Source organism: Salvelinus namaycush, chromosome 7 (assembly GCF_016432855.1).
Source record: "Salvelinus namaycush isolate Seneca chromosome 7, SaNama_1.0, whole genome shotgun sequence".
NCBI classification, from domain to species: Eukaryota; Metazoa; Chordata; class Actinopteri; order Salmoniformes; family Salmonidae; genus Salvelinus; species Salvelinus namaycush.
Genome location: NC_052313.1, coordinates 27527205 through 27539422, shown reverse-complemented (window position 1 = coordinate 27539422; position 12218 = coordinate 27527205). Strand labels below are relative to the sequence as shown.

At 41.1% G+C, this 12218-nt stretch overlaps 1 protein-coding gene across 8 annotated transcripts in view; it reads left to right on the top strand.

The window, feature by feature from the left end:
• LOC120051170 (sickle tail protein-like) overlaps positions 1–12218 on the top strand; it is a 117494-nt gene that overhangs the window by 36221 nt on the left and 69055 nt on the right. For 6 of the 8 annotated variants that reach the window (XM_038997889.1, XM_038997886.1, XM_038997887.1 and 3 more), the window contains exon 2: positions 838–1145. In XM_038997889.1, coding sequence (XP_038853817.1) covers positions 1017–1145 — 129 coding nt within the window. In that variant the 5' untranslated portion in view covers positions 838–1016. Of the gene's footprint in view, positions 1–837; positions 1146–5623; positions 5794–12218 lie in introns of those variants that run through there. The other 2 variants (XM_038997885.1, XM_038997888.1) reach the window with 2 other exon arrangements.

Genomic DNA, 12218 nt, shown 5'->3' with positions numbered 1-12218 from the left:
ATACCCTGTGATGTCATGGGGCAGAGTTTAAACTCGAATAGAGCACATCATCCAGTCCATGGTTTAGATACAGTAGGTGTGTAGGTTTTACCAAAGGCAATAGGTTTATCGATTTAGCTCCAGTATCTCTGGCAAACCTGGGTTCAAATACTACTTCAAATATTTTAAATACTTTTAGCGTTTACTTTAGCCTGCCTGGAGTGCCAAATGGGTGGGGTTTGCCATTTTGAAACTATTCTATTGGTTCCATTGCCCCAGTCAAGCTCAATCAAGCCCAGATAAAGCATTTTACATGGTTTCAAATAGTATTTGAACTCAGGTCTGATCTGTAGATGCATTCTTTTATGTCTAGACTGCCATTTCATAATAGCCATAATGTCTCAATGGCTACAGTGGGATCATTCAGTAGTCTCCTGATAAAGTTTTTTACAGGTTGTGTGTATCTGCACCCATTCCCTTTTCCCTGGTCTCTTTCCCTTTTGGTTTGGAAAATGTCATTATGATTATGTAGTAATTAAGTTAGAGCACGGAGGCTGGATCTTTCCCAGTCTGGCTGGTCCACTGGTGTTTGTGGTTAGGTCTCTGACTCAGACTATAGTTTTATAGTCATGTGTGCCTTCAAAGTTTGACTGTGCACCTAAGGACACACACACTGTGTTTTTCCTGTGTAGTAAATTCTTGGGCGGGCCATACATGTAAAAACGCCCACTACCCCGCCCACCGCCACACCCTCCACCTAAAGCCCCATTTTGTGCAAGGAAAAACCCTGCACACACACCAATGGAATAGTGATCCTGTACCTGTATATTCACCCACACCCTTTCCCTCTCTCTCCAGAGCAAACCAAAAGCAACCTGAAGGTGACCTCCCCTGAGGACTCTGAGCAGCTGAGCAGCAGGCAGGGTCCCCCGAATGGGACCCCCACCCGGGCCCAGGACCCCAAAGGCAACGGCAGCCGCACCGTCCCCCGCAGGCACACGTTAGGGGGGGCGCGCAGCTCACAAGAGATCCTGGCCATGCAGCCCTCAGACATGGACAAAAAGAGGGAAGCCTTCCTGGAGCACCTGAAGCAGAAGTACCCTCACCATGCCTCGGCCATCATGGGCCACCAGGAGAGGCTCAGGGAACAGGTTAGTGACGAACAGGTTAGTGACGGTGGACAACTTCATTACATATTTTTTACTTACATGGTCTACTGGTTTGGGCTGGTCTAGTGGTTTGAATCCGACCTACTGCTATTCTAGCACACCCTCCCCTCCTACCTTTCCTGTCAGTCTTTCACTGTCCTTTCACCTTGGATGTGTTGTGTCATTTTTCTTATCCTTGAGACAGTGGACAACATGGCCTCTTCAAGCATCATGTCACAATATCATCATACTGTACAGTACCAGTCAAATGTTTGGACACACCTACTCATTCAAGGGTTTTTCTTTTACTATGTCCTACATTGTTGAATAATCGTGAAGACATCAAAACTATGAAATAACACATATGGAATCATGTAGTAACCAAAAAAGGGTTAAACAAATCCAAATGTATTTTAGATTCTTCAAAGTAGCCACCCTTTGCCTTGTTGACAGCTTTGCACACTCTTGGCATTCTCTCAACTAGCTTCACCTGGAATGCTTTTCCAACAGTCTTGAAGGAGTTCCCATATTTACTGAGCACTTGTTGGCTGCTTTTCCTTCACTCTGCGGTCCAACTCATCGCAACCTATCTCAATTCGGTTGAGGTTGGGTGATTGTGGAGGCCAGGTAATCTGATGCGGCACTCCATCACTCTTCTTCTTGGTCAAATAGCCCTTACACAGCCTGGAGGTGTATTGGGTCATTGTCCTGTTGAAAAACAAATGATAGTCCCACTAAGCACAAACCAGATGGGATGGTGTATCACTGCAGAATGCTGTGGTAGCCATGCTGGTTAAGTGTGCCTTGAATTCTAAATAAATAATTGCCATTGTCACCAACAAAGCACCATCACACCTCCTCCATGCTTTACGGTGGAACCACACATGCAGAGATCATCCGTTCACCAACTGCGTCTCACAATGACACACGGTGGTTGGAACCAAAAATCTCTAATTTGGACTCATCAGACCAAAGGACAGATTTCCACCGGTCTAATGTCCATTGCTCGTGTTTCTTGGCCCAAGCAAGTCTCTTCTTATTGGTGTCTTTTAGTAGTAGTTTCTTTGCAGCAATTTGACCATGAAGGCCTGATTCACGCAGTCTCCTCTGAACAGTTGATGTTGAGGTGTGTCTGTTACTTAAACGTATCCTCTGCAGCAGAGGTAATTCTGCGTCTTCCTTTCCTGTGGCGGTCCTCATGAAAGCCAGTTTCATCAAATCAAATTGAAATCAAATCACATTTTATTTGTCACATGCGCCGAATCATAGCGCTTAATAGTTTTTGCGACTTCACTTGAAGAAACAAAGTTCTTTAAATGTTCCGGATTGACTGACCTTGATTTCTTAAAGTAATGATGGACTGTCATTTCTCTTTGCTTATTTGAGCTGTTCTTGCCATAATATGGATTTGGTATTTTACCAAATAAGGCTATATTCTGTATGCCACCCCTAGCTTGTCACAACACAACTGAGTGTATCAAACGCATTAAGAAGGAAAGAAATTCCACAAATGAACTTTTAAGAAGGCACACCTGTTAATTGAAATGCATTCCAGGTGACTACCCCATGAAGCTGGTTGAGAGAATGCCAAGAGTGTGCAAAGCTGTCATCAAGGCAAAGGGTGGCTACTTTGAAGACTCTCAAATATAAAATCTGTTTTGATTTGTTTAATACTTTTTTGGTTACTACATGATTCCATTCTACAATGTAGAAAATAGTACAAATAAAGATAAACCCTTGAATCTGTAGGTGTGCCCAAACTTTTGACTGGTACTGCATATCTTCAGTCATCATCACAACATTCTTTTAAGTTTATAACTTCCTTGGTCTATGGGAGCTTGAATCACTCTACAACAATGTTAGATATTTCTCTGTGGGCTTTATTCACTCAACATACTGCTCTACTTTTGTCAAGGAATTTTGTAAAAATGTGACAGAAGGTTTCCAGGGGTGGTACTGGCTTTTATAATCTGCCTCGTGAACCAGGTTTCCAGCCAACCTTTTAATGCGAGTAAAGTACATGTTGAATAAAAAATGTCAAGACAGGCCTGATGGAAACAGCAAATTTGTCGGTAAGCTTTCCAAATGTCAACACAACAAAATTTGGTAGGTGGGATCTTTTTGTGTCTGTAAAATGTATTATGCGAGAAATGGCGGTGGAAATGCATCTATTCTGAAATTGTGATATAATAACCATCATATCGAAGTAAACTTGGAGTCACACAATGATGTGTGATTCTCCAACTACAACTCAGGAAAACATACAGTTTAATAGGCTACAGATCAAAAAAGTTATGAATGATGAACTTCACAGGGCGGTGAAAGTGCACAGTGATGGCCTTGATGCTGCTTTCCAATAAATGTTGAGGGTCTTATTCTGGTGACATGATGGTCGATGCTTGGCCGCCATTTGACAAATAAAAATAATATTGCTCTTATCCATAATAATGATCTCATCATGTAGGTAGCCTACACGCACTGTATCTGCGAGCTGTTGGCTAGAGGCAAGTGCCAAGACCAGAGTAAGCACATTTGCTATTTAACGCCACAGTTTTTGTAACAAAACTATTGGTAGAGTTGAGAATGCGATGGAAACACATTGAACTTTAGATTGTTATTCGTTACTTTTTCGCTTAAGTTTTCATGTAACTTTTATGTGTACCATGTCATCACACACTGCTTTTTATCGGCAACAAGTCAGGTTGGTGGAACATACCACTGGTGAGAAAATTTGCATATTTTCTTTATGCAGATTTGAGAATATTTGCATGAAAATCTTGCACCAATTGGATGGAAACCTAGCTAGTGGCTTACACCTTTAACTCTAATCTGATACAATATTTCACCTCAAGGGAATCATTTATAATCAAGTAGATGGCTGCACCACCAGTGACATTGCTGAAGAACCAGCTTTTGTTATAGTAGGGCAAGGGTAGCCTATAAGGGTTTGTTCTTTAATCAGACTAAATGGAAAACAAGCAATTGTTATAGGAAAATAACTTAAATACATGTCACTGGATCATCTCATCTCTTGTTCCATGATGGGCATATAGCCTACATGATGTTTTTTTTACTCACATCCAAAATAATAACAGGAGCTGGCTAATAATGTACAATAGCCTACATACATTGATAAAAATGGAATGTCCGCTCACTGTTTTGCTGCTCCCAAATTTGATCTTTTAATAATGATTAAGTTAATTTTATTTTATTGCAGGATAAAAAAAAACAGCCTTCCTTGAGAGGAGGGAAGGGTATGCTTGATTTTTAATCAAAAGAAACGAAATGTGGAAAAAAATATATGTTTTTTTATGTTTCTAAATACGAGGTTCACAGGCATAAAAATCACATAAATAGAGCCCCCGGAGTGTTAAGTAATTTGGTATTTTTCTTATTTGGTTCAGGTGACAGTCCAATTGCAAAACTATTTCTCCCTGTTTTGCCATAGGTTAAAATCCATTCCATAAATCAAGTTGTCACATTTTTCTCTCCTTAGACTGCTCCAAGATTATATGTTTTTTTTAAATTTTGTCTGGTGCAGAAAATGTAAACATTAGGCTCCTTTTCATTGAGGTGAATTAGATCTGGACACACAGGGCCGGTTTCCCGGACACAGATTAAAGCTAGTCTTGGACTAAGAACCATTGTCAATGGAAAATCTCAATTTAAATAGCTTTTTAGTACAGGACTAAGATGTTCACATTCATTATTTCACAATCTAGCCACCACTAGCTGATTATCACATTGGCCATTCCTTAATAATAATGACCAATAAATAACCATTGATTCATCATAAGAATCCTTTCTTTACACACACAGTAAGAGCAGTGTGATTTAAGTATAGAGTAAAGATTGTTAAAGTGAGACTGCATCCCAAATGACACCCTATTCCCTATATATAGTTCACTACTTTTGACCAGAGCCGGCTCTTTTGACCAGAGCCGGCCCTGGTCAAAAGTAGTGCACTACAAAAGGAATAGGGTACCATTTGGGACACAGCCTGAGAGTCCTTAGACAATGAAGAATGTTGGTTGCTGTGTCACCCTTAGGGCAACCAGGGCAAGGAGGAGAAGGTATGGGGGAAGGAGCAGTAGAATCTCAGTAGACCTTTGGTTCACCTGGCCTCTGTTTGTGTTTGCGTTGGTTCAGAGGAGACAAAAGGGAGTGGTCACCTGGTTTCGTAGCCAAAACAATAGAGCTGGGCACAAAGACCACCACATATAGTGGCTGTGTGTGTGTGTGTGTGGGGGGGGGGGGGGGGGGGTCAGAGAGAGAAAGAGAGAAAACTAATAGCTTAATACCTATTTCTGCAACATAGTTGCCTATAGGCTATGTATGTATATATTGCCTGTATTTGAACTTAAAATAGGAAAGCAAAAATGTGTTGTCTGAGATATTGGTAGTCATACAGGTAAGTTCCGTTTCGAAATGGGTGGAGTTTAAGTTGCTATGGAGACTCATGATGTCACTGCTTGAGGGGCTCCGTTTTCATTTAGGTGTCTTTTGGAGTGGAAGGGTGAATGCCAGAACGCAAGAACTCACGCAAGAAAAAATAGTATTGTCCGAAGGCATGGCTCTTTCCCACTTATCTGAATTCTGCATGGAAATACAAATAATCACATTCTGACAAAGGCACGAGTAAACTTTCTCCGCAGTTTGATCAAAGGTAGGTTATTGTACAGTAGGTTATTCATTCTCTTTCATATGTTTTGTATGCATTTTCGAGTTCTTAGATCAGTTCGAACATGCATGTTATTCTTATTGAAACTTCCATTGTATGCGATTGCGATAGAATAGATGCATGAGCTCATTTTGCAATAGTTAGTTACATGATGATGTTATTTGATTTGAACCGCTGTGCATACGTGAATCAGGACAAGCAATGGAGGGCTATCAGGTGCTCCAACGGGGGCGGCATCGGATGCTGAAAAAGTTGGCGCTTCAGTTTAGTAACAAAGCAATAACATGCTACGGTAGTCATGTTGTCCTGCACTGGTGTTTCCCAACACCTTCATAATAACATCAAGAGAAGTTAGAGGGTCATAATTCGGGCTGATATTGAACTGGTATCAGTAAAGGCGCGCGAGTTGTACCGAGGTAAAATAAGTTTTATATTGGATATTCGGTTTTCTCCGTCAATAGCTATTGAACCAATGACGTATATAAACCCCGGATTGCTGATGCTATGTATTGGCCATTGAGAGGCTTTGAAGCCACCTGTTGGCCATATTGGCTCTCCCTAGTTCGAGCAATCCTCCATTAGAATGAAGGGAATTTGTTGATGTAGTGAGGACAGCAACATTATTACTAAAACAAAAAATACTTGAAAGAAAATGTTATATATTTTTAATGTTATTTTCTTTATGTTTAGCTCACGTTATATCATTTTAAAGTATGCATTAAGGTGTCTGTAATAGAATAAATGTATAAGAAGCTAAACTAAATGATTTTCTATAACTTCCTAAATATTTTTTACAACTGAGGAGGAGTGCCAAGATTGATGCGTGGTGGTTCCAATACAGCGCCCCCTGTCAGTCATCCATTGAACCAAGCATGCCATGACTACGAGCATGTTCAATTCTAAATCAGAAGAGGATGGCGAACAATCCACACGATTTTTTTCAATTTGTATTTTTTATTTGTTGTTATCCAGATTTCAATCTAAATTAGCTCTTAAACAAAGCATGCCAAGACTATAAAACAATGATATATTCTGAATCAGGTAAGGATGGAGAACAATCCACACTTTTTTGTTGTTGAATTAAAATAAACAATTTGGATCTCAATCTTCAATAGCTCTTTAACAAAGCGTGCCATGACTATGAAAAGTATATATGAATCAGGTTAAGATGGAGATCAATCCACACTATGGCCGTAGCTATGCATAAAAAAACAACTTTTTTTAGGAACTCTGTCGGGGTCTCAATTTACTGTTGAGAGTGAGAATTGACCTCCAGAGGGGGCATAAGTAATGGCAAAATGTGTGGAATTTCAGGAAATTAGCTGTACAACTGCACCCCCCCCCCCCCACACACACAAAAAAAATTTGTAAAGCAAACGTATTTGTTTACATTTTGTTTATAAAATACTTTTTCTGCTAACCGATCCCTCTGTATAAATTTTCGTTTTTAATCCTGGTGCTGAGTTCATGTGAGTTAATGTGCAGCGGCTAATTGTAAAACTAATAGGCTATGTGTTTGTAGATGGACTGAGGTGAATGAAAACTACAGCAGCCAAGGTAATAATGGCTGGGGTCATTTTTGCTTGTTTTTGCTGTTCTCCAAATAGCATTAATCCCAGAGTTTAATCCCCGGATTTGGATTTCAATCTTCAATAGTCCTTAAACCAAGCTTGCCATCACTATGAGAATTATATATTCTGCATCAAGGTTGGATAGAGAACAGTCCACATCTATTATTCCACATTTTTTAAATATAATTTTCATAGTCACGGCACACTTGTTTAAGACCTATTGAAGATTGAACCCCCCCCCCCCCCCCCCCAAAAAAGGGGAAAAAATCCTAAATAGGAGATGTGTGTATTGTTCTCCATCCTTCCCTGATTCAGAATATAATATTTTCATAGTCATGGCACACTTTGTTTAAAAGCTATTGCTGAGAGAAGACCGAATATCCATTATTAAACTAACTTCACCTTGGTGCAAATTCTAGGATATTTCATAATCTCTCCATATTCTTCTTTTTAAACCTCTATTCTGAATTACACGTTTGAACAATGTGCATTTCAGTGGCTGTTTTGATTCAAATATTTCCTGACCTGTCGAATATCTAGGGCTATCTTTATCGCGTTTGCAGCAGAACCTTGCTCATCTCCATGTGTAGCCTACATTTGTGGACTCTTGTTGAATTTGGATGTCACACCATTGCAATATTTATTCTGCAAAAAAATCTTGAGTGTGTGCAACTGTCAAATTGATTCCGTAGGCTACAGCTTTGACATGTCAACAAATGTGTGTGGTGCGCTTGTTTCTACTTACTAGTATTTCAGTTTATACTCAATCACTGGTGTTACATGATCCGAAATGTAAACAGGACGGCGCAATAAGGAAGACACTTTGCTTTGTCTCCCAGAGTTGTAGTGCATTACTTGTTACGTTTGCAAGGAACTGTTGTGGGTCATTCCGGGGTCGTGGTTCATTTGTTCTTTACCGTATGGTGCTTTTGGAGCACAAAGTCTTGTTTCTAGCGTCGCTTGTCTCACAGAGTTTTCTCATGGATGGAGTTCAAAGTCAACATATGCTAATGAGCAAATGGGAAGATCTGATTTGAAGAGTGGTGTGGGTGGCTTGTTGTTATGGAAGATGAGGCAAGATGTTTTTTTGCCAGCAATTAGGCCTACTGTTAAAGGTTTGAAACAGGTGCTACTAAAGAAGACACTGAAGGATTGGCTTATTAGTCATGCACACAACTTTGTTATTTCAATTTTTTTTACACTATAAGGTTCTATCTTTATTTTTGTCTAAATGTAGTTATTGACATAGCCTTGTTAGGTTCATTGATCTTTACCTATATACACCAATTCATGTTAAGTTCAAATGAATACAAGGTAAAAAATAGCTGACACCATTCAAACCAATGAGGGTTCGGCACTTTAAAGCCAATTATCTCAGAATCATCTTTTTGCAGATAGAACCTTATCGTCCCAAGCTCTCAAGCCAAAATTGAGCTAACCATGGCCTAATATCACCTAAAATATAAACATACGTCAAGGAACTTTCCAATGAGGTTTGATTTTGTCAACAACGTAGACTGAACCCTCTCACCTGTCAACTATCACGTCAATAACTCTAGCCCACCGTTATTGTTGTTGTGATAAGCAGTGCAGACTAGAAGAAGCCCTAGGCACCAAGGCCATTCTCTCCCACGCTACTGTTTTCACACCGTCTTCCAGTCACTGGCCCTATCAAAACAGGAAGAACAACAACAGTGGCAGCAGTGCTAGATAGCAGCCACTTTGTAATCTCACTTTTGTAATCTCACTTTGAGTTGAGGTTTCACAGGGCTTTATTCAAGGTTAAACAGAGGTCGGGGAAGATGATATCTCTCTGTGCACAGTGGAAGTGGATGACTCCATACCGAATGACTCACGCTCTTTTACAATTTCCACCTCCCAAGTCTCTCTTTCTCTCACTCCCTGATCCCTCAACCCGTAACAAAACCAGAGACGTTTCATTTCCTCCTCTACTCATCATGCCTGTAAAGACCTGGATCACCCAAGGGAGATGAGATAGCTGCCCATGGCCCCGTCCTCTCTGCTGGGTATTGGATGAGCACGCACTGGAGCGCTTGATTGATCAAACCTCCTTTCCTCTCCCCTCCCACACACTCGCATGCACACACACGCACATGGACACACACACACACCTTCCATGAGGGAGCTGAGCTGTGCCATGGCTTGCCTGGTCCTCAGTGTGAGGGATTACAGCCGCCATGTTAGGACAGCTATCTGCAGCTATGTGTACAGCCAGGCCACTTTACTCTACCTGATACATTGGATGGTTCAGGCAGTTGCAGGGTGAACACAGTTGCAGAGTGGACACAAAATTACTTGCACACAGTTGCAGGGTAGACACAATTGCAGGGTGGACACAAAATGACTTTTAAGGGTCTATCAAAGTCCAAAACGTGTATGCGTACGCACAGCAGTGTTCTAGAATATTGGACCGTTGGCTTTCGTACCTTTCGAATTCTCAGCGCAGCTTAAGCAATTTCTCCAACCTTCACCCCATTCAAGTGAATAGAAGACGCGGAAGACGTTGGCTGGGAATTTTGGGGAGGTGCGGACGGTGTTCTCAGAGCCTTGTAGCTATGTTACCATGGGCCGCCGGACTATCGCGTCTCCACGTCTGTCGACTCGGAATAATGCTTTAGACGCAGTTGCGGGGGGACACATTACAGGGTGGACACAAAATGACTTGGACACAGTTGCATGGTGAACTAATTGGAAGTAAGCCTCTCTATTCCTTACGGATTGTATTTTTAGTGGCAAAATGAACACTGTTTACAGCCTCTTGGTAATCAACATCTAGGCCTACTGGAGTAGCCAATGACATGTAATTACCAAAATATAATACAAAAGTATTTGACAAAGGGAAATGCTGAAGAAAATACATATATTGAGAATTACACACCATAAAGCAGTTCATTGAGCTGTACATTTAAATAAAAAACCAGTGAAGAGAAGACTGGAAAGTTAGAAGAGCGAGTCTGAAGGGCATGGGTTGGATTCAAACCCATGTCAACTCTGGTATACACTGGGTACCAAACATTAGGAACACCTTACTAATATTAAGTTGCACCCCCTTCTGCCTTCAGAACAGCCTCAATTCGACGGGGCGTGGAAGATGGAAGATGTCGAAAGCGTTCCACGGGGATGCTGGCCCACACTGACTCCAATGCTTCCAACAGTTGTGTCGCTGGATGTCCTTTGGGTGGTGGACCATTCTTGAAACATGGGAAACTGTTGAGAGTGAAACACCCAGCAGAGTTGCAGTTATGACACAAACCGGTGTGCCTGGCACCTACTACTATACCCCGTTCAAAGGCACTTAAAAATGTTGCCTTGCCCACTCACCCTCTGAATGACACACCTAGAAAATCCATGTCTCAATTATCTCTTAAAAATCCTTCTTTAACCGGTCTCCTCCCCTTCATCTACACTGATTGAAGTGGATTTAACAAGTGACATCAATAAAGGATTATAGCTTTCACCTGGATTCACCTGGTCAGTGTATGTCATGGAAAGAGCAGGTGCTATTTGAGCAATATGGCACGAGGGGGTATGGTATATGGCCAATATACCACGGCTAAGGGCTGTTCTCATGCACGACACAACGTGGAGTTCCTGGATACAGCCCGTAGCCATGGTTTATTGGCCATATACCACGAACACCCGACGTGCTTTATTGCTATTATAAACTGGTTACCAAAGTTATTAGAGCATTCAAAATAAATGTTATTTCATACCCGTGGTATACAGTCTGATATAATGTACCACTGCTGTCAGCCAATCAGCATTCAGGGCTCGAACCACCCAGTTTATAATAATGTTTTGTATACTTAGTGTATGTGTGCTAGGGTATGTGGCACTAACCGCTAGATCACACAGGACACAGGCTGTACATTTTCTTTGGAAGCTCCATGGTTTATCAGCTGTCACGTTCAGAATCACAATCCATAAAACTCATTGAGTGACTCATATCAGCAGATCAAGTACAGTTGAAGTCGGAAGTTTACATACACTTAGGTTGGAGTCTTTAAAACTCGTTTGACAACCACACCACACGTTTCTTGTTAACAAACAATAGTTCTGGCAAGTTGGTTAGGACATCTACTTTGTGCATGACACAAGTCATTTTTCCAACAATTGTTTACAGACAGATTATTTAACTTATAATTCACTGTATCACAATTTCAGTGGGTCAGAAGTTTACATACACTAAGTTGACTGTGCCTTTAAACAGCTTGGAAAATTCCAGAAAATGATGTCATGGCTTTAGAAGCTTCTGATAGGCTAATTGACATCATTTGAGTCAATTGGATGTGTACCTGTGGATGTATTTCAAGGCCTACCTTCAAACTCAGTGCCTTTTTTTCTTGACATCATGGGAAAATCAAAAGAAATCAGCCAAGTATCTATATCCACTGTAAAACGAGTCCTTTATTAACATAACCTGAAAGGCCGCTCAGCAAGGAAGAAGCCACTGCTCCAAAACAGTCATAAACAAGCCAGACTACGGTTTGCAACTGCACATGGGGACAAAGATTGTACTTTTTGGAGAAATGTCCTCTGGTCTGATGAAACAAAAATAGCACTAATGGCCATAATGACCATCGTTATGTTTGGAGGAAAAGGGGGATGCTTGCAAGCCGAAGAACACCATGTTGTGGGGAGCTTTGCTGCAGCAGGGACTGGTGCACTTCACAAAACAGATGGCATCATGAGGAGGAAAATTATGTGCATATATTGAAGCAATATCTCAAGACATCAGTCAGGAAGTTAAAGCTTGGTCGCAAATGGGCCTTCCAAATGGATAATGACCCCAAGCATACTTCCAAAGTTGTGGCAAAA